This window comes from Microtus oregoni, unplaced genomic scaffold (assembly GCF_018167655.1).
Source record: "Microtus oregoni isolate MIOR12 unplaced genomic scaffold, Mior012 000026F_ref0000081, whole genome shotgun sequence".
Classification (NCBI taxonomy): domain Eukaryota; kingdom Metazoa; phylum Chordata; class Mammalia; order Rodentia; family Cricetidae; genus Microtus; species Microtus oregoni.
In genome coordinates, this window is record NW_024543085.1 from 28,399,829 (window position 1) to 28,424,156 (window position 24,328).

Consider the following 24,328-nt stretch of genomic DNA (forward strand, 5'->3'; position numbering starts at 1 on the left):
TTTAAAATATATATGTTGCCGTAGAATAAAATGTCTCTCTATACTTAGCTCATTCACAGTCAAAAATTTCAAAAAAAAAAAAAACCAACACAATAATATACATAATCCAGACTCTCAAGCTCTCTCAGTTTTTTTGTGGATGTAGTTGGCCCATGTTGGCGCACCATTTTGTAGGCGAAGACTGCTTGATCATAACCTGGCCGCTCAGACCCAAACAATCACATAGAAACTACATTAATTACAACACTGTTTGGACTAATGCCTCAGACGTCTTATTAGCTAGCTCTTGTATCTTAAAATAACCCATTTTTAACATCCTGTGTATTGCCACAAGGCTGTGGCTTACCGGGTAAAGTTCTGACGTCTGTATCCGTCGGCAGCTACATGGTGTCTCTATCTCTTTGTCACCTACTTTCTCTCTGTTTCTCTTCCGGCCTGACTATATTCTGCCCCGCCATATCCTGATGCACCATTTTATTAACTGATGGTAATAAAACATATTCATAGCATACAGGGAGGACTCCCATATCAAGAAGGAAATAAAATTCCCCCACAGTGAGAACCAGGCTACACTATGGGAGAATGGAAATGAAGAGGGGTAGATTTGTGATGTAGTTGAAAGTTTCAGGGCTTTATTAATTAGAAGGAGGGTGCAAGAGCATAAAGCAGGAAGAAGGGATTAAGAATAATTAGTAATAAAAATGCTTTTTTGTTAAACTAACATTATTCATATTTTTCATCAACTGGAAGAATGAGTTTTCTAAGACAAACCTTATGCTACAAAGACTCATGTGGATAATAGTTTGGGCTTCTTTAATTCTATAAAAAGAGAATTGCAGTTGACAGATATATTTATAAAGAAATGCACAATAAAATCTACAGAAATATTAATCTTCACCCACTAGGACAGTATTTTGACAGTTTTATTTCAAAATATAGTCATATGAATTAAAAAAAAACACTGAAAGGGTCCTTCTCTTTGCAAATCTTTTAGAACAAAATTTCTTATTTCTTGAATTCCATGATCAGCAGAGCTGACCACACTTAACATTGCATATACAAATCTTCAGCAAACTGCCTAAAGGAAGTGCAGGTGGAACATACAAACTGATATATCATAGGAAGCATCCTTGTGGGACCAGAAGCCAACTCAGCACCTGCAACACAGCCCAGTGGATTAAAGATGGGTCCCAGCCCAACTCTTACCCTTTCTGGCAACTTGACTAATTAGCTGTAAGCTTTAGCCATTTCATTCACAAGGTGAAACCACCAGCAAGTCAGAATCAGCCTCCCAGGAATATAAGGAAGACTAACAATCAATATGTACAAAGTACCTAGTCAAGCAAAGTTGCTGAAACTGTGAGCTGTTATCATCGAACATGATTAGTTATCATCTTGTTTGTTTGTAACATACAGTCTCACTGTGCACCCTTAGCTGGCCTTGAATTTGTAATCCTTCTGCCTCCAGTACTGTGATTACAGGCAGTCACCAACTGCCATGGCTGTCTGGGAATGTATTCTTAAATGGTGTTTATTATCCAGATTAAAGTCTACTTGAGAGTACAGGAAATGGCTGGTTATATAATGTCAATCTTGTTTACTTTAAACATAAGACTACATCACCCCTGGGATAAGACTGGTGAGTGTCATTATGGGAAAAAGCGAGGCAGTGAAGATGAGGCATATTTCCTTGCTACTTTTTTCTACAAACCAATTATATCAATGTTTTCAGTACTTTGAGAAATAACCTTTCTTAGTCAAAGCAATTTGGTTCTGTAGAAATAATAGAAGAGTCACAGAAACTCAGCTGGATAATGGCTTTTTAATTAATAGACATTTCTCACTTTAAATTGGTAGTTTCAGTGATTTTTTTTTTGTTTTGTTTTTGGTACTGTTTTGATGTGGTTTGGTTTAATTCATCAACTCCACCAGGGAGGCAAAATGAAATGTAAATTCTTGGTTTTTAAGAGAGTTGTGTTTTGATAGAATCAGTGCTCACAAAATGGAGCTGTGAAATAGGAACTCTAAACGAAAAACGATACATTTTGAGAATTCATGTTAGAACCTGAATTTAACTTGTTAGTTGAAATATTTACATGGCTAAATTTCATTTTTTTACTTTATACTTGACACTAAAATCGTACTAAAACCATTTTAATGAGGCAAATTGAAAAACTCTCCAAATGAAATAGCTGAAGCCTGGAGGCTCTAGATAGTTTATGTAGAAGGAAGCAATTGCAAATATTGTATAACTAATAAACTGCTCTTGTGGTAGCTATACACACTTCAATGGAGGTATTCAATATTCTAGTTTCAAAGGCAAATTGCCCTAGCAGCAAACTTTTTAAGTGATGAAAAAACTAGGTCTGTGAAATATTGAGCAGCTTTGACTTTTAGATGAAGGGCAAAGAGACAGAAGACAAGCCCAGAAAGCACCATCCAACTGTTTCTTAATTCAAGTATCTGGGGATTTTTCTCCCAAAGTCTAAGGATAAATATCAAGGAGAAAGAAAAGCAAGATGGCTTCCACTTTATGAACACTGGTTAAACGTAAACATCACACCTCTAAGCACCATCCAACTGTTCCTTAATTCAAATATCTGGGGATTTTTCTCCCAAAGTCTAAGGATAAATATCAAGGAGAAAGAAAAGCAAGATGGCTTCCACTTTATGAACACTGGTTAAACGTAAACATCACACCTCTATCAGCCCAGTTTCCTGAGGAGTGGCCACCCCCCACCATACAGGGACAAAACCGCTCCACACTCAGCACACTGCCAGGGTGCCATGTGCACCTCACTGACCAGAAGGAGATCCTGGCCTCTCAAGGTCACAAAGCAGGGGACCGGCTCCTCCAGCATACTCTCTACTACACTATCAAGAAAACAGGCCCTATATATAGTGAGTTAAAGAGAAGAAGAAACTCAAATTGCAACCATTACTAAAATAATTCACACAAACAAGCATATATAGTTTTCAAAGATTAGAGAAGTAGTCATTACTTAAACAGAAAAACGTGCCAGTGCTTAAGCCTGGAGTGAGATGAAGTTGAAATATGATTTACAGCTATGTCACCTGAACTCACTTTCCACTTAGGACTCACCTGACAGAAAGCTAAACATCAGGAGAGGAAAGAGGGAGATACTGTCCCTCTCTGAACATCTCTCCACAGTGAACAGTCTTCACCCAAATATGTCGAATTTTTTGACTCTTCTAACACAGCATCACCAGCAGGACCAGCAGATGGCCTCCAGAAGACCCATGACTGAGATAAATCAGCCAGGGCTCGGTTCAGCTTACGTGGACTACTGCCTGCAAAGATGGACTTCTGGACTTAAGGAAACAGATATTGGGCCCCAGCTCACTCACCTTCTAAAATAAAACAGGGCAGAATCTACCAGCAAATGTTCTTTGAATAGAAAAATACATTTCTCACCAGACAGTGGTGGTTCGTGCCTTTAATCCCAGACTCAGGAGGCAGAGGCAGTCAGAACTCTGAGTTCAAGGCCAGCCTGGTCTACAGAGTGAGTTCCTGGACAGACAGGGCTATATAGAGTCCCTGTCTAGAAAAACCAAAACAGAAAAATATGTTCCTCGCACTAAAAATGTGGTTCCTGAACAAACACAAGGTAGCATGAGGCTGCAAAGATGAAGCCCAGTTCTCCACAAAGAGTGAATAACTGAGGGGAAAGAGCAGACTGCTCAGGCCACCAGCTTAGCTCCAGGCAGACTGCATCAGCAATGGCCCTAGGTTTCCTTTGACTGAGTGTTTGCACAATGATAAGCGACGATGGCTGCCAGCACCTCAGCAATGGACTAACAGCTGGGTCCAGTTCTAGCCTACTCTGTTACAGTCTATCTCAGCCACTTATTCTGACAAAAGTAACAATACTTTGGATAACCATTAATAAATAAATTATACAAAGAGTGCCTCTTTGTACTCCCTCTCCCACACCCACTCCCCACCCGGGCAATAAAGGAAAACACAGACTATTCCAGGTAATGGAGAAACTTCAACATGAACAACAATAGAATACTGGAGAAATGATTTCCCAGACACTTCCACACAGAGAAACCAGTTTCAGCAAAAATTACTTCGAACACTATGCTTCATGAGAGAAAACACTGTAATTACTGTCAAGAGAAACATCTGAACAATAAATACGTGGTTGAACATCACTGCTACAATTACAAGTAAAAAAGTTTCAGATTTTGATGGCATGCTTGATTGACTTCGGTTTTCCCACTTTGAGATTCTGGCCGTATGAAAACAGCTTCTGAACTGGGTCCCGGACCAGGACTGCACAGCAGCAGGGCATCCACAGAAGAGCAATCGAGTTTAGAAAGAATGAAGAGATGTGCAAGGCTTAAGAGTAGACTATCTTAAGCCTTTTTTCTTTAACAGTGGTCTCTGCTCCAAACAAGGCAGTGCCACTGCAGAGGAAAGAGGGCAGGGACAGAGGCCTCAAACATAAGCAGCGCGTGGGAGGTCCTTCCAGCGACAATGTGATCGCCTATGGCGTTCAGAATGACAAGGTTTACCTACCTTGAAGCATAACGGGATGGAAATGCGTGCGTATAAAATGATGACAGCGCAGGGAAGGGATAACTAAGAGTGAGATTTAAGAAAGAAAATAACGTAGCGATAGTAGTAGGCTTTTTGCCCAGGAAGAAACCATTACTGCACACAAAGGGGGGTTTCATGTCTAACAAATCATCCACCTCCTGAAAGTGTCCAGACACGGGGGACACAGCTCAACAGCTGTTGTGCTGACCCAGGCCTTCACTGAGCCACTGAATAACAACAAATGTTTCAGCAAATATTGTAAGTTAGAAATTCATCTGCCTATGTCAGCTGTGAAGAACATGAAGAAATACAGATACAAACTGACTTCTTAAGGTCACCTCCAAACCTCACTTTCATGACAGGCCTTGATAAGTGCTGGCTCTGAACAGCAGTACTTGTACTCAGACTTTTTGTATTTCTTTAAATTACTAGATATCTACAAATTGCATATAGGTCGAAGTTGTAGTTTTTAGAATTTTATAATTTGTATCTATGACAGAAAAATAAAAATAATACACTAAAACAAAAGTTTGTAGTCCTTGGTGAGTGTCAAATTATAAAGACAACTTAATGTTCTTTTTAATACAATATATATGTAATACTTAACTATATCTATTAATATTAGTAACTTATCAATTACTATGAAAAGTATCTGAAGCAAGCTAACTTCATTAAGCTGCCCCATTAGCTCACAGTTCTGGAGATCCAAGGCCATGGAACCTAGACTGACTTCGTTCTGCTAACACTACAGCTGGCAGCATCTCAGCAAGAATGGGCAAGAAACAGAGAGCAGTCCCGCTTCACCTGCTTTCACAGCAATTCGCTCCTGCAAGCACTCAAGGGTGCCACGAGAGCCACCCAAGTCACTCTGAAGGATGCAGTGGGCAATATCTCCCTCCCGCCCCCACCACACCACCCTATGACATGCCTCTATCTAGGCCCCACCCACAGCTTCATCACCTCTCCCCTTGAAATACCAGAAGCCAGAAACACATGGGAGACAAACCATACTCAAGCCATGGCACTGTCCCTTCCAGAAAGACAGTTTGTGGTATTTTCCAGGCATGGTGAATCGTTCAATTGAAAATTGTGAGCGTTTTCTACATGAGAGGCACAATACTCCAGTACACAGTTACTTACTTACATAGTTTAAACATGACTATAACTCACAAAACTGCTTGTCTAGCCAACTCTTTCCTCCCCCATATTTTAGCTTTTTCCTTCACAGGCTGAACGTATCTAATAATAAAGTCAAGAAGAAATATTAAACTGAATGGATTTAGACAGAAAGCAACATCACTAAGAATTTCATTATCACGAGGAACTGAAAGATACAAGAACATCTTAAGCCCTATTTCTGGCATCCATACCACTATCAATGGGAAAAATAAGTGAACCATTCTATGATTTAAAGAAGACAGCTGATACCATTTATGACTAATTTATTAAACCACTTATTAAACTAAATTAAGACTCATAGATCTAGTGTAATTTTCTCCAAACTACTAAAACTAAGGACAAATGTCAACTGATATCCATTTAAAAACAGCAGACAGGAACTCTCTCAGCTGATGGACATCTGGCTGTACCACTGCGTGGCTATTCCCTTTCTTCTTGATTTCTCAAAGAAAGGTTATTAAAACTAAAATACTCTCACTTGCTTTTATAAATAAAGAGGTGAAATTCGATGCCAAGGGTCAAAGGTCAGAAGTAGTCACATTTTTCTTGCTGTCAGAGATTGGCTTTTGGAAGAAGGACAAAGGGAAAAGTAAATCAAATTTTTAAAAGACTATGTTCAAACTATACCATAGAGTATTGTGTCCTTGTAACACTGGCCTGCTGATGGTACCAACACAGTATGGTCGACTTCAGCCTACACACACAACAGACTATACCAGCAAAAACAGGCTGTCTCCTCTGGACACTCAGCAGCATGCCAAATGACTGTTCTACCCATCAGATGTTCTGAGGAGCAAATGCATGATTCCAAATTAGAAAGAAGAATTTCACCATGGAGACTCCTAATCAGCAATTCAGGAGCATAATCTTATTAACTCAGCAAACCACCCCAGTGCCCTATGGATCTACAGTACAATGATTGGAAAGGCTGTGTGCAGGTATGGTTATTTGGTTTTGTTTTTAATGAAAATATAAGTTGCTGCAAAACTTGTACTCAGCTCTGTTGTCACTATGGCCCTAATAAGAAATTTCTCATGGAGAAAACCAGCATTAGACAGACGTAACAGTAACAGACATAAACGAGGTGGGGGTAAATTCTGAGTGGCCTGAAAAATATTTGGCTTCTGTGATTCTCTCTAAATGTGTGTGCCATGACCAGTCAGAACAGCAGAGAGAGGGCATCTGCTCCAGGGAGAAGGCAAGGCAAGCCTGCCAAGGTGTCGCACAATCTGATAGAGCTCATGGTCTGGCACGCATATGGGTTGATTTCACCAACACATATTTTTCCACACTTTCACATGCCTAAAAGTACCTCCTGACTGCAGAGAGGCAGTCCAGCCTCGGGTGTCATCACTTGCACAGAGCATCAAAATGTGCAGAAGTGGTGTCAGCAGCTTGGAAAACTCTCATGAGTGGCAATGCAGCCATCCTTTAAGGGATGCTATGCCGCCAAGGTTTTGATGGAGCAGATTTGATACTGTGTGGGAAAACAAGACATCAAGACTGAGCATCCAAAAGTGAAGCAAATGAGTGAAGCCTGATGTTCACAGGCCAGAAGGAGGCTTTAACCCAAGGATCCAGTTATTGCAACGACTGGCACTTTTAGCCAGGGAGTTCTTATTTGTGAGGGGCAAGAGGTGGCCGGGAGCCTGTCGTATGAACTGCACGGTGCTTAGCAGCATCTTGGCTGACATCTACCAGTTAAGATTTGACAAGCATGACAGCCAAAAACATCTCTAAACATTGTCAAATGTCCCCTGGATACCCAGATTTCCTGAGTTAAGAACAACCACCTTAAACAATTTATTTCACTTATGAATACACAGGCAACAATGTTTTCTCAAAATTTAGTCTTAATAAGGTATTTCATTAAGAAACTTCAAGAGATAAACCACTATCATAATTTGCAGCCATTTATTCCTCATCTTGAAATCAGTGGCATCTTTGATTCAATGACAGCCTACCACCACTATCCACACCCATTGTTAAGGAGCCCACATCTGCATCTCCTGGTAAAAAATGGCTCCTTTCTCCTGCAGTCTTAGCCAGTTCCTAGTCATGGTTCCTCAGTCTTCCATTCTGAACTATCAAGCAGGTTTACTAAGTTAACCAGAGTGAAGGATGGGTCTTTCAGTACAAAGAAATCTCTGACACAAGGTCTTCAGTTAGGCTGCTCTGATAGAAGACATTTCAGGATATTTCTCCGCCCCAACGTTAACAGGCGATTATATTTTCCTGCTTTCCTCAGCACTCTGCACCTGCCAGAGCAAAAAGTAAGCTGGGGTCCCTATACTTGCCTCTAGCTTTGAATGAGCTTTTAAAATTGCTCAAAGAATAGGCTGCACTTAAAAAGGGGAGGGAAGGGTGAACATTTTCACCTCACAGAAACAGGAAATACTTGAGAACAGAGTGGGGTATAGCATGACTGAACATTATACAGTGCACATGCCCGTGGGAACATTACGAGGCCATCCATTAGAACGTCCAATAAACACTAGTATGGGGAGTTATAATAATGATTCTATAAAAAGAAACATCACAACAGAAATTAATTCCAAAGTTCTCCTAAAGCAGGTGTATCTGAATTGAACTCTTCTGTGTGCCTAGGTTCAGATCTCACACACTGGAAAGGTGGACAGTTCTGTGTGCATCTGGAGGGTCAGCAGGACCTGTGCAGGTGACAATACAATGGCACAGAGAACCATTCTGAAGAAATGCTCGCACGCCTTTATTCCAATTTAGGCAACAGACAACAATGCCGCAAGATGCTGCTTTTAAAAGACCAAACTGAGAATTTTCTTAATGACTGTGCTATAGTTTCTTCTCTGGGGGGAGGAGAAGAAGAGGGGGGAAAGCTATTGATTCTTCCCCAAGTGTCATATAGGAGAACATACACTTTTTGCCAAGATTTGACAGCTGGGGGTTGTCATGAAGGCTTCAAACAAAACAATTTTTAAAAGAAAAAAAATCATGTAACAGCTGTACCACCCTCTGTTCTCTGTAGAGGTAACAGAAAATAAACCCTTTATCAATAGCCATTTGTCCAGGTTACAGCCAGGTGCCAACCCCATTCCACATGAGATATGAAAGTGGCCCTCGCCAGCACCTTTTATTCATCTCATCTGCCCTTTCCCTTTCATGGGCCAGAGCAGAGCACATGGGAGTCAAATAATGAAGGGAAATGCACACAAAACCGCAGTGAATGACTCGAACAAAAAGCCTGTACCACATGGGAATAAAGGAAGACAAAAGAACTCCTGGAATATAGTTAGCAAAGTACACACATGAATTTGAGCACCACCCCAAAAAAATCTTATAAAAATAAAATTTAAGAAAATACAATTCCAAGCAAGACATAGAAATGCTACCATAATGTGCTGCTTTTATTTACTTCTTAATGAAACTGATATGAATTTAACACCTAAACTTCAGTACCTAGTTATATATACTCCATCTCCCTTTATTATTATATATATAATTATATAAGATATAATTATAATTAAATAATTATAAAGTGCTTCATAGGAAACCACTATGTAGACACAGACCCTTCTGGCAGTGCTAATTTTATATCAGTTTTCTTAAGTCATAACCCTTTATCTATTGCCTCAGAAAATGGTGGACTTAATGGGCAGTTTTATATTCTTTTCCATATTTTGTATGGATACATTGCAAGTTCAAACTCATCAGCTGGGGGATAAAAGATCAGAGAAATTAAATTATAATCCTACAGCCAATGAGGACTCCATACCAATACAAAGCTTCCTTCTATTAGCTTTATCAAATTGCAAATAGATTCTAGCCAAGTGGTGGTGGTGCATGCATTTAATCCCTGCACTAGGGCAGCAGAGACAGGTGGATCTCTGTGAGTTTGAAACCAGTCTGGCAACAGACAGAGTTCCAGGACAGCCAAGGCCACACAGTGAAGCCATCTTGGAAAACAAACAAACAAACAACAACAACAAAAGATTCTAAGTTCTTGTTCCATGTAGTTATGTGTCTGCTGCTTGTCATAAAAAAATAACACATACCCACAATGCTCTATGCTCTGTGCAACCTTCAGAACCCACTGACAGAAAGCACTTGCCTCTTTTCTTGGGCTAAAACGTATTTGCACATTTCTATGAATAAGTACATACTTTAGATCTTTTTCCATAGCAAATGTGTATGTAAGTAGTATCAGCACTGTTTTGCATACTGTTTCTCTCACCTACTCCCCAAGTCTATGGCTCTTGCAAATTATTGAGAAAGCAAATATGGATCTACATGACTATCTACTGTTCACTGAAGGCCTGTACCATGATTCATGCATCACTCCCCCAGGAGGGCCTTGGACTGCTTCCAGGTTTCAACTCTATTATTTCAATGAGCATTCTTTTAGCTATTATTCCTGATAGTGTTAATAATGATAACAATAAAATGGGAGTAACTACATATAAAAAATGTATAAGATATGAAAGAATGGTTATTTCTGTAAGACAGAATTATAGAGGACTTTCATTTTCAGCTATGCAAATTTCCATAACATCTCAATTTTTAAGTGGGTATATCACTAATTAGTGCTATTTGTTAATCCATGCATTATATGTGACATATGATATTCATAATTACCTATAATAGTATCCATTTTATATACAGTAACAAGCAATTCAATTTTCAATCTTAAACATATTCTCGTAGAGATTCAGATATTCTTAGGATTCCTCAGAAACTATTTTCCATATACTGAGAAAACAAAGCTCATATAATAATATAATTCTCTAAAGACATGAAAAACTTAGGACTTTACCAAGCACAACCCCAAAGCAAAATAGCCAAGTTTTTACGTTCAGCACATTCTGGAGTTCTACCATACAAAGTATTGTTGCTTGGTTTTTACAATCAACAGCCAAGAACATTTGTTGTATTTGCGGAAGATCCATATGGAGACTCACAACTGTCTGTACTTCCAGTTCCAGGGGATTCAACGCTCTGTTCTGACCTCCACGGGTACCAGGAACACAGGTAGTGCATAGACATACATGCAAGCAAGGGACTCATTCACATAAAATAACATAGATAAATCTGTTAAAATTGTTCCATATCACAAGTCTAGGCAAACCTGTAGTTCCATGGAACTCACCGTCTCTGGTTTTCTGATTCCTTCTTAGCTTGCTCCAATGCCAGCTCCTCGGCTACTCTTTTTTTCAATTCTTCATCAGAAACTATAACCAACAAAAAGTAAAAGGAGATGAAATGAGTGCCTTGCTAAAACCAAAAACAAGAAAAGATGGCTAAGGTGGGTCTGAACAGGCAAAATTCTACCAGGTGGTCAGTGTCTCCTTGGAACTCCCTGAACACTGCAGAAGGGGCCAATTAGTGCACTTCAGAAGTAATTTAATCAAGAGTCCCCTGGTGACCTAGAAATTTCCACACCTGCCAAAATTTATAATAAACTCAAGGAGCTGCTTACTGCCCAGTGGGGAGACTAAGCCATTAAGTGCAAGGTCTTTAAAATGATGTCCTAACACTAAAGTCTGACAATGTCTGTAAAGGGAGGGCAGACTATCAAGGACTTTAGGCAGGAAAGGGATGCCAAAAAGCTTCTCAATTCAATAATTAAATAATTACACAAATATTACAAAGCATGAAATATTTATATTCAGTTCTTCCATAATTTATGAAAAAGGCATTTATGACTTATGGGAATTTAGAAATCATATTTTCTGGGATATATGTCATTCAAACTCAAGTTCCAACAACTGGAGACAGAGAACAGTACTGAGCACACAGCTGGAGCTTCCTAAATACCTAGAGACTTGATTGGCAACATCTGGCCTTTCCAATTAAAAGACTGTATACAATATGTCTTGTAAAGATTTTTACAGCTATAACAGTAAATACTGGACAAGTTTTACGGATTATGAGTTTTCCGTAAAAAAAATAAGAAAAACTATCTCTTCTTCATTAGAAAGCTATCAACTAAAATATGAGTGAAAAGCACCAGAACCATTGGGAACGTCGAGGAAAACACAGAGAACCTGGTGTTATTCCTAATGGTTCCACCTCTTAGAAAACAAGACAGTCTGTGTCTGCCTGCTACCTGTATACATTATTTGGTAACCTATCAAAGGTTATGTGTTTGGGGTGAGGAAGGCTTGGTAAGTACTGGCTCCTTTTGGGAACAGATCATTGCTATGTAGGCGAAGCTGGCATCAAATTCACAATCAGCACCCTCAGCCTCTCAAGAATCAGCTTGTGTTAACACAAAAAGCTAGGGGTTGCTCCCTATAAGAAAACTGAAAATTTTGAAAGTAAGAAAACATTGAAAATGTTCTAAATTTGACTGCTTGATGGTTGCACACAAACCTATAAATAAGCTTAAAAAACAACTGAACTGTTCACTTTAAATGATAAGTATCTCAATAAGGAGAAAGTACAATATAAAACATAGGGCAAGGACAGGGAGCTGGGAAGTTCTGTGCTGCACAGCTGTCTTGTTATGAGGTCTCTTCCTCCCTCCCTCCCTCCCTCCCTCTCTCCCTCTCCAGGTCTTTCCCAAGTCTGCACTGTCTCTGTTCTGCCTTTAGAGTGGTTTCATGAGAAAGGTGGCCTCAACTCTGAAAAGAAAAATACTCTTGCATCCAGGGAAGTCTTAAGGTTTTTTGCTTGTTGAAGAGCTTTAAATCATAAAAATAAAAGCAGAGAGATTGCAGGCAGTAATAGCTCAAAAAGGGAGCCTGATTAAGTCTGTTTTTCTATTACCTAGACTTTGGATAAGCAAACAATTGATCTCTCTGACTTCTGGCTTCCTAACCAAACACAAGCCTTGTGAATGAACCTGCCAGCCCTGAAGTTCTGAACTGCGCTCCACAAGATCAACATGGCCAGCTTCTCAGAAAAGCAAAACAATGTGAGAGAAAGTCCTCCCGGGTTGAATTCAGCACCACAACAAGCACATCTAATTAGTACTGCCTGATCTAAATGAAGTCTGGCAGACCATGGTGACAACACACCGCCAATGTGAAGCAACATCACTTCCTACGGGAGTTAAAATCACAACAGAATACTTTTCTCTGGTAAGAGTCACTAAGATTCTCCATCAAAACTCAACTAATCAATTAAAAGTAGGCCTCTGGAAGACCACAGTATGCCAAGCCTAATATGAGTCACTGAGATCAGTTTTCAACCTAAGCTGAGAGAGAAAAGTCTCATATCTTCTTGGTTTATTGGGTTATTTTTCCAACTTTACTAAGGAATAATTGACAAAAAAAGTATAGATTCAATATGATCATTTTATAGTTATATCAATTGCGCAATGGCTGCTACAATAAAATTAACACATTAGACACCACACACAGTTTATTGTGAGTTTCTGAATGAAGTAAAATCTGGCCCTATTAAATCTCAAGTACAAAATAAAATATATAAAATAGAGTCGCCATGCTGCATAGCCTGTCTGCCCTGAGCTTCCTCATCCAGAGCAACCTATATCCAACATCTCCCAAACCCAGCCCTCCAGAACTGCTCTGCTTCTGTAGTCCCACAGCTAAGTGAGACCGCGCAGAAACTGCCTTTCTGCATCTGAATCCATGACTCATCTCCGTAACTCATTTCTTGTCTGTGACACTGGGGCTTTTCCTTCCAGGGCAAAGGCCAAAATGAGCAGTGATGTGACCAACTGGGGCAGTGACGAAGTGGCAATGCGAAATGGCAGCAGGTGGGTGGGTGACACCAAGGCCACATGCTAGGACTGTGCAGGCACAGTGCTATGGGGAGAGGGCTGCTATTCCTTTCCCACTCCTCTCTGCCTGTCCTACTCAGCCCCCACTGCCTCGTGTGAGGCAAGAAGCAGGAGCAAATGGATTAAAGGTGGCATAATCTAGACAGGCCACGGGGGAGGGAGGATAGAAACAGAAACAAGAGGGGCAAGAAAGTTCTAGAAGACATGCCCAAGTGATGAGCTAGGTGACATCACTTCTGGTCAATAAAGGCAACAAAACACAGCTATCTAAAACCTTAGCTATTTCCAAGAAACAGGGCAGGAAAAAAAAGCGTAACTTTGGGTCTCAAGGTCAAAACTGGAAAAGTAATTATCTAAGCTAGCATCCAGATTTCAGAATGCCAAAAGATAACTCAAAACCTACCATAAAGAATTCAGAACCTACAACAGCAGGTCAACGCACAGGCAGAAAACAAGCTAGTGTAAACTTATTTGTTTTTAAATCAATAATACAGAAAGCAACAATGTAGTTCTTCTGATAGGTCAGATCCAAAGCACCCAAGAGAAAAAGATACAGCACTCAGAGCCCGCTATTTAAAATGGTCTTTATGGAAATTTCTCCAACTCTCCAGATCTGAACATTTTCTCAGCTACAACTGTTACTAAACTAAAAGGTCAGGGTTTCAGGACAAGCTACCAAAAGAATCGGAGGAAAGGGGACTCTGCCCATTAGCTAGCGCTGTGAATTCCCAAGCAGACCTGTGGAACTGTAAGTGAGAACTGCTCATGCCATCTAAAGGAGATTTGCCATGGAAATCTGCATATGCTTCTTCAAGTTCACTGAGTATGGCTGGCCCTGTGGCTCTCACATACATTCACACATTCCCTCTAGAATGTGTTAAGATTTAGGGATGTTTTCTTCGAAAACATGTACCAGATCAATACCTTGGTAAAGTCTCAGAAATCACTGGAAGTTCTCAAAAGTGAGTATGTTTTAATGAACACTAACACATTCTGTGAAATGGTTATAGAAAATAACTTTGCTGACACTGAGTTTAAAACGCTGCTTGGTTATATCAAGTTTGACCTTAAACCTCTTACTTGAAAATAATTCCTGATTAAAAACAGGTCATGATTCCTAACAATTTTTTATTTGCTTGCTTGTAACTTAACTAAACATTGGGAATTCTGTAATTCTCTTCTCAACTAAATTTCTCTGCTATAAATGTATGTTTAGAATCAAATACTGAAGCTTCAAGATGGCTAACCTTATGGTACTCAATTCTGAGCCATCTTTGGAACTATGACTACCATGGTCACACCTGCAGAGAAGTGGAGCATACACCAATTCGGCTCCTGCGTAACAACTAATCATGCTGAGTTTCTTTCTGTGTTTCCAGAGAAACTGATTAAACCAGCGAGCAGTGATGAGGGCACCTTTACAATAAATCCTTTGAGCAGTGAAGAGAAACAGCTGCAAAGGAGGGAGGTCTTACATACATGCATCATCTATGGAAAACACAATCCTGGTTTACAAAAATGTCTCAGGACTCAAGAGACACACCACAGGCAGGTAGATCTTCGAGTTCAAGGCCAGACTGGTCTGGTCTATAGAGCTAGTTCCAAGACAGTCAGGACTACATAGAGAAACCCTGTTTTGAGAACTCCAGGGGAGGGGAGGGTACATACACGACACACCAGCTTTCTGTGCAATTTTTTCCACCTTTACAGTTTCTTTGCCTAACCTTGCACATTTGTTACAGTATTTCTTAACCCCTAACAAATTTCTTAATAAAAATTAAGACTTGCTACTTAGAAAAACACCAGTTCTTTTGCGATTGCCCCTTCACTCAATTGCCTTTCTGGGCTTTAGTCTGCAGATACACATCATGTCCAAGCATGAAAAATCTATTATTCTCTGCGCTAAACACTGAGAGAAACGATGATGCTGTACTATATGTAGAAAGTGTGCTGCTGTTTAACACAAGCAGATTTTACAGGATTCTGACTTCTCTGGATTTAGACACTTGAGCTACAGCCTGTAGCAAAAGATACACTCAAATTATATTTCAAACTCCACAGAAACTCATTAATGGTAAGATGGCAATAAACTCATTAATATGAAGAGAACTTATTTTTTAAAGTACTAATGGAAGCATCCATGCAATCAGTGAAATACAACACAGTACATTACAGCTAAACAGCCTTGGCATGTGCTGCAGTATCAATCTTGTCCTGTGCCACATCTCCTACCAGGTGCAGGTTTTGATGACTAGGATAGATCTCAGGAGCAAATAAATATGTAACACTTTGTCATCTGTAACACAATCTACCTGGCAGACAAATTTATTTAAACACACAAAAATACATATCCAAAAATAATATGTTCTGCCAACAATTAACAAAACATCACAATGTCACACAGTAAATGTATCTTAAGACTGCTTCAAAAAAAAAAAAACTGAACCTATCTACATACCTAACAGAATAACTGTGCCTAATACATTAAAGCTATGAAGACAAAATAAAAGTTCCTAGCTGCACATTCATAATCATAAATATTGTATCAGAAAGCAACGTGCAACAAAGAGTTTGGCCACCTAAATATTTAGGCACCAAGTTAATGGTCTATTTTGTAGTGTCATTCCTACATCAGAATTAATATAGCTTTGGAAACTTCTAACATGAATGGCATAATATGTAAATGATGCCCATCTCATTGTTTGCACTCACAAACCAGCTCCACGTTCCATTCTTTGTGAAAACACGCATCAATACTGGGCTGCAGAAGCTGAATGGCAATTAGACAAGTTTGCAATTCAGAGCCTACAGTTTTCACATTTGTAAGCAGACAATTTGTAAAACCAGTATTGAGAAGCAGATACATCTTGTATTTCATGTCTTAATATCCTGAATAATAGTTGCAAGATCTCACAAAAGCCTCTAGGAAAATAAGATCTATAATTTAAATTAAAAAATAATAATTACCCCTGGATATTGCTTTTTGATGCATAGCTTAATTTTTGTTTCAAAAATGGATATATTTTGTTCACTGGGGATACATATATAAATTAAACCGCATTAATTCTCCAATCCCAAATGAAGAGCAAAAACCACAGAAACCCTGTTTCCACTTAAGTCAAATAGTCTCTACTTCTTTAGAACAAGAACAGACTGGAAATAAAAGTCTGGGCCTAGTTTTCCCTAGCTTTGATTTTGTTCAGAGCCTTACACTGCTTTAGGCCACAGCTGTGGCGCCTATAAAATAAGGACCCAAACTAACAAGTTTCCAACATCTTGCCCTCCCCTCTGTAACTGTGTTAAGCAAAAGACCTGTTGTGAGTCCTTCTTCTGTGAGCCACCAGCCAGTTCTCAAATAATGACAGGGAGGTGTCTTATTAATTATGAAAGCTCGACCTATAGCTTAGGCTTATTCCTAACTAGCTCTTACAACTTAAATCAGTCCATTTCTTCCCATCTACATCCTGCCACGTCCTGCTTCTCAACTTCTGGTGTTATGTGCCTGCCTAGACTCTTCTTCCTCTTCCTTTCTCTCCCTGGAAATCCAGCCTATCCTCCCTGCCTAGCTATTGGCCAGTCAGCTCTTTATTACGCCAATCACAGCAATACATCTTCACACAGTGTACAAATATCCCACAATAAGGACCGATGGACTGAATTCCAGCTTTAGCCTCCACATCATCTAGAAAGCCCACTGAAATGAATATACAGGAACAAAGTAATGCCACAGGCAACAAACAACATGCTGTCAATTGTTCTCCTTAAAGAGCTAAGTCATTCATTCACAGAAATTATCTCTTCCGTACCTGTATGACCCCGTCATGACAAGCTCAATAGAGTCTCAGTAATTTACCCTAAGGCAATACCTGGTCCCTCCCCCCCCCCAAAAAAAAACACAAACTGAGACCACCCAGGCACCACCCAGGAACAGATCATCCAAAGGAAATTCCTAACTAATCAGAGGTAATGAACCTTAGAAATCCCTCACCCCAAATGAGCTCAGAACTCTCTGATCATGCCAATGCATTAGACTCATGAGAGTTCCGAGTTCGAATGTGAATATGAATACAAGCTCTTTGCTTTTACATACAGGACTTGGTTAGCAAAATATATAGAGGTTTTAAGATATAAGATAAGGTTTAAAAAAAAAAGACAGCAGAAAACCATTTGCATGCTTGGCTGGACACAGACCCACAGACTGACCTGAGGAGGTGAACGCCCATCTCATAGGGAAGACACCAGCTCCTAAAAACAGCCCCCAAGGCAATCCCATCGCCCCAACTTTCAACTCCTGGACCCTCCTGTAGTTTGTTTTGTTTTGCTTTGTTTCACTCTTTGTGGGTCCACCATCCAGCTCCCAAATAAATATATGGAGACTTATTCTTACTTATGGATGCCAGGCCTTAGTCTAGCTTGTTTCTAGCCAGCGTATCTAACTTAAATTGTCCTGTTTCTCTTCTATGTTTTGCTTCTAGACAATTTACCTTTCTTAATTCTATGTCTCTTTTTCCTTCTTACTACATAGCTGGTTGTGCGGCTGGCCCCTAGCAACCTCTTCTCCTCTTTTTCTCGCCCCTCTTGCTCTTCCTTGTCTCAAGCTTAGACCTCTCCTCTTATTTATTCTCTCTACCTGGAAGCCCCACCTATCCCTCTCCTACCTAGCTATTGACAGTTCAGCTCTTTATTAGACCAACCAGGTGTTTTAGACATTCAACGTCAAACAGCTTTAAGAGAGCTGAATAAATGCACTATAAAACAACGCAACTCATCCTCATATCATTAAACAAATATTCTACAGCATAAATGAATAAAACGCATCTTCAACTAATATTCCACAGCACTCTCCCTTACAGAAAATGCAGAACTATCCAGAACCACCACCAGCCTGCTAGCCACAAAGGAGGACAGGTATTCATTACGTTTTACTGTATTGACTAAAACCTTTCTGTTTCAACATCTGCACCCTGTTTTCTGTTCTCTGATGAACTGCATGAGTTAACATTTGTTGATTTCACTCCCCTCTCCCCAAATCAAGGCTACTAGGTATATCTAAATTATAAAAATAAATTCAGTACACAGTAAATCTATTTCAATTTAATCCCATGCTCAGGTTTAAAAGATGAAGACATAAAACAGCCCTACCATTAAGGAGATAATAATTAATAGGACAGTAAGACTGTTAACTGAATTTTGGTAGAAGAGAAAAATATCCCAAAATACACTATCACTGGGGGGGTGGGACTTAAGCAAACTCCTAAATTAATACAAAAAGAAAAAGAAAAACAAAACGTGTCTGGGAGAAGTAAAAACATAAGAGTAGAGTACGCTGAACAAGGGAGCTTTGGAAACTGGGTAGGAAATCTGTGGAAGCCATGTTCAGAAGCAGGGCACTGGGGTTGTAAAACCTGGGAGTAACAGAAGGAATGAAGGTGCTAGCAGGCACTTGATCTCGTAAAGGTTTCCAGACCAGCTAGGAAGAGGAAGTGTAAGACAATGAGCGGTTCTCAATGTGAGACCCCACACCAGAGCACCACCACCAGAGAACTATTAGAAACCTACAGAAGCAAAACCTCAGCTGATGGGACCCAAGTATGTGCACTAGCCAGAGCCCCATTGTCCTGGAATCTGACTGAAGGCAGAGAGCCGCTGGCAGTGGACAGCAGCAGTGAGGGTGGAGTCTTAAGAAACAAGACCTTTCTCCATGAAAAACATCACCTGAGATGGCAAGATGAAAGAGAAAAATGGCAGAGGCACAGCCAGCCAAGGAATTAATACCCATGATAGTCAATTAAGTAAAGAAGAGAGATCCTTGGAGAAAGAAAAGATAACGAGCTCAGTTTCAGACACACTCAACCAAAAGTAATAAAACAAGCACTACACAGAGCTGTAGGCAATTAGATATCTGGACCTGAGACTCAGATCGTATGTGAGACCTGGGTGAAAATGCAGGTCTGGGAATGATTATTACAGATCTAAGCTCAGAGAATTCTCCCCGGATGAGGGAAATCATATTAAAGAGAGAAGGGGGGAAGGCAAAGGAGCCGACTTAAAAATTCGTAGAAGGAAAAGAAAAGCATCATTAGAGACAAAGAATGGCACAGAAAGGATATGAGTCAAGATAGTGCATGCTGAAATGATAAATAGATTGCATCCCATGCGATTCCCATCGCCCAGCAGCAGACACCTGGGGTGCTGTGTAGAGGAAGACTGCGAGGCCAAGCCCAGGCTTAGTGAATGAATGTCTACCTTGGACGCCAGAGGAAGGCCTGGCAGTGTAGGGATCTTATAGCGAACAGACTGCCTGGCAGAGACTAGCACAATCCAGTTAGCATTTATACATTATAGTTCATTTTTATAATGACTATCCTGGTGCAGGCTTCATAGCACTTTTCTGATAGCAGTGAAACAGAATGGACATGACCATCATCACAAGCTAAAACTAAATTTAACAAAGACAATGAATGCCCTTACTTACATGAACTGCTTTGATAAGTAGAACATCAAACCCTATCTAGTAGTGACCATTATTAATCAATCCTCAGCTTACTGTTATGAACTAGTGTGTATGCCTATAATGTATACATTTAATCCCCATTCCCTATTACACACTGGTTAAATTCCGGAATTCCACTAAGCTATTACTTAACTCTTTATGTTCTGCCCAACACTATTTTCTAAGGAACAGCTTACATTTAACTTTGTAGATAACCAAGGGGCAAGGAAAACAAGAGCCCCAAAAGTCTACAAATATAAATTTGTCTTCTAATCCAACATTTGGCACTATAGAGAAAAAGGCAATGCACCTTGTGTTAATTCAGGACTTAAGTATAATACCTCATGTGAGGAAGGAAGCAAGAGTCTGGTTCCAAGTGCTGGACCATCACTAGGCAGTAAAAACAGTACAAGTGTCTCCTGGAACATTTTGGTTTAGTGTATGAAATTTACATTTTACACCCACGTTTAATTCTTATTTTATTTATGCTAGTTCAACTATATTAAAATGTCAAGGCAGTGTATTAGTGCATGTTTCATTAAGTCACAGTGCAATATCTCGAGCTTGGTTTTTATCTGAATCAGATTCTGACCATTAGATCAGACTCCTCAAAGTAAGATTATAATAACTATAGCTTTGTTGCTTTTCCCTTCATCTAAGGTAACAAATCTCCACTTAACAATCAGAAAACACCATTCTGATGTATTCATCGCAGTGATAATCTTTAATAAAACAAGCCATTCTCTGTGAAGCATAGTGGAAGCTCCATGGCTCAGGTCAGTGAAGCTGACCTGTCTTTAATACGGGACTACAGAGGGTTTCAAGACCAAAGCATGGACTTTTATTTAGAGGTGAGAATGGAGTTGGCCTTTTCCTAAGAGTAGAATAAATCATCTATAGTAAAGATCACAGTAAAAGAAAAACATTTATTATGATGACATTCATAATGACCCACAAATCTCCTTAATACTGATGTTAAATGGAGAAAAGATGTGGAATGTCTTCTTACTGTTAACAGGCATCTCATTTGTATAACGTGACATGCTGTGAGGTTTAGGGGTGTCAATCCTGTAGAACTGCAAGGGCTACACAGAATAACAACGAAAGACTGGGGATGCAGCTCGATTGGTAGAACGGCTGCCTGGCATGTACGAAACCCTAGGTTCCAACCGCAACACCAAGGAAAACCCAAGTTTAGTCTGACACATTAAATCTTAGCTCAGTGGGAGCAGGAGGATATGGATGTCAAGGTCATTCTCAGTTATATACCAAGTTTGAGTCTCAGCTCCATGAGAACCTGTCTCAAAAAATAAAATTGTCACCTCTACTCAGGAAGTGGTTGATACCTTTATCAGACTCAAGACCCAGTGCTATTTGTCTACTGTTTTTGAGCCGGGATTGAACCCAAAGCCTGATGATGCAAAGTAAGCACTCACTCTACCACTGCCCTCATCTCAGCCTCCTGCTATTTCCTAGACAGAAACCGTTTGACTCTGATCCTGAAGAGAAGCAGGTAATAATCCAACACAAAACTTTAATATAATGCCCCAAGTATGATTAAAAACCAATAAGAGAAACAAACTCACAAGACAATGACATGTCACTAAATAACTATTCAGCTGCACATACTCAGAAGATGTAAGGAACCCATCTGAATCTTGAGTTGATGTGTTAACTCACCACAAAGGCAAAAGCAGTATTTGCTACATGCAAACTGTATCTCTGAAAAATTCAGGACTTTAAACCATATAAAACTACTTTGTTTATATATGAAACAAGGAGGTTCTAAGAGGTTCTGAATGCCATGAACTGATGAGACAGTCAGAAGCTGAGGATGAAGACAATTCCTTCAGAACTACCGCCAGGTAGTGCCAATTACCTAGATCCTGCCTGCCACTGAACTCCAGTGGCTCCCCACCCCAGTTTCATAACTCATCAACACACCGCAGATTCCTACCCCTAAGAACTACTGCTCTCAACTAAAATAGTCACCTCACTGAAAAAAGAAAAAAAAGGAAAACACAGGAAACCTATGGTTTGCATGACAAATAATCTGATAAAAATACAGAAAAGGGTGGAAAGCTGACTCGGTGGTTAAGAGTACTTGTTGCTCTTGCAGAGGACCCATGTTTGAGGCCAGCACCCACAGAGCAGCTCACAAACATCTTTAACTCCAGTTTCATGGGCTCCAATAACTCTTCTGGCCTCCAAGGAAATCAACATTGGTGTACAGAAAAATATATAAAGGTAAAACACCATACACACAAAGTAAAATTTCAAAATACGGGAAGATAAAATTGGGAGATGACACCAAGATGTTCAGCCCCAACACTATCTTCTCCTTTTGGTTTCCTCTACCTCCATACTTACAAAAAATAAATTTGCCTAATCCCACTCAGATTATTTTGAATTTTCTTCCATTATCACCTACTCCTACTACTAACTAATCAAATTTTCATTTGTTTCTCTCCTGATGCCACAAGCTGTATCCTAGAAGAGCAATGGTACCATTAGCAATTCAATGGAAATGGAGAAGATGGATACAATATAAATTGCAGCCTAAACAGGCCTTGGAAGCTGTGAAGGCATCACAAGGATACAAGACACCAAGGAGATGAGCCAGACTGCTGGAAGGCTTTCAGTACCAACCAACCATTCACAGTCATTCTCAGATCGTCACCTTCTAGAACAGTCTCCCAAGCATGGACTTATTTCTATCTTACATATTTTCCATCAAAACTAGCCACATCAAATAAATGTTAGCCAACTAAAACTAAATACTTTGTAGATGATAAAATCATAATTCACACCAAACTCTTCAATGGGGTCATATTATTTGACATTCAAGGAAATAATAAAGGAAATCACAACTGCTCACCCTAAAACACCTCCTAATAATTCACGAAGATTTACTTTCAAAATCAAAGAAGTAAAAGGCTTAATAAGAAATTGTTTCTCCATATATGCTATGGGTGAGTACCCTGGTGCTCTTGTAATATTCCTAAAAGTGGGAGCGAGGGTGGTTGCTGACTCTTTGGCTTACTTTATGGGACCCTTTTCCTCCTACTGGGCTGCCTTGTCCAGCCTTGATATAATAGTTGTGCCTGGTCTTATTGTAGCATCATGCCATGTTTAGTTCATGTCCCTGAGAGGCCTGTTCTTTTCTGAGTGGACAGAGAGGGGGCATGAGTATGGGGGGAAGTGGAGATGTGGGGAGAGGCTGGGGGGAGGAAAAGGAGGAGAAATTGTGATTGGGTTGCAATTTATGAGAGAATAATAATAAAAAAATTCTCTATGAACAGCTACAATAATTAGCATTCCTGAGAGCATATAATATGAAACTACCTTTAAAATGATATAAAGAAAGCAAAAATGAGTATCATTCAAGCATGTAGGACACTTGAAAAGAATTGCATTTAGAAGTCTTTTCAAGAATATTTGGCAATCAGATTCAGTCATTAAGAGTGTTATCAGGTCAAGTCCCTCTGGGAACTGTACTAATAATTAGAATATCAACTGATTCTCTACAAATAATAACTGCCAACATACATGATGATTTCATAAAATAATTTACTAAGTCATTTGTGATTTCCTCTAAGGACCGTTTCTTACAAGGTCTCCCCCAGCTCTCCACGCCCCACACCCCATTGTATTTGTGTAAGTAAACATAAATTTTCTCTAATTTTGTGACAGACTGTAAATTCATTAACCCAGGTAAATAGGACCTGATTTCATGTTTTAACACTTCATGATGGTTTTAAAAATATTTTATGCCAGTTTCATAGCTTATAGAGAATTTAACAGGAAGAAGTTAATCTAATAAGGCATTACATATAAAACATAAAAGTCTGTAAAAGATAGATGAAACACTCAGACTTACACTCAGGTGCAGTTGAAACATGGCTATGAAATAATAATAGCATAAATTACTACATGTGAAATACTCTCCAGTCATGCCAGTTTGGGGAGACTGGGGGTGTATGAAATAAAACACAGATTCACGTGTTTGGACACCAGCTTAAATGGGTAGGAAAACAAGAGCATCATTAGAAGTATAACAGATTAATTCTAATGAAAGAGATAGTTCCCCCAAACATTGGTTTCCCCTGGGGCTATCCTTTGTGTCTCAATTTATCTGTCCGTTACCAATACGATTTCTCTTAAAAAGAAAATGCAGTGAACAAAATGTATTCAAAGGTCACAGCCAAACATCATACACTAACATACAATGAACTATCGACTGAAGAACCATGGGCATTTCACTTTAAAATTACTGACTGCGTTGTATGATATTCCAGCAAGCCACTACTGGATTTTGCAAGAGGCTGTTTTAAGCCATGTATTTTTCAGAATGCCAACATGCTAT

General features: G+C 39.6%; 1 protein-coding gene across 2 annotated transcripts in view; it reads right to left on the reverse strand.

Annotated features, from left to right (window-relative positions):
- Chchd3 (coiled-coil-helix-coiled-coil-helix domain containing 3) overlaps positions 1 to 24,328 on the reverse strand; it is a 265,737-nt gene that overhangs the window by 207,760 nt on the left and 33,649 nt on the right. For both annotated transcript variants that reach the window (XM_041675783.1, XM_041675784.1), the window contains exon 3: positions 10,869 to 10,950. In XM_041675783.1, coding sequence (XP_041531717.1) covers positions 10,869 to 10,950 — 82 coding nt within the window. The remainder of the gene's footprint in view (positions 1 to 10,868; positions 10,951 to 24,328) is intronic.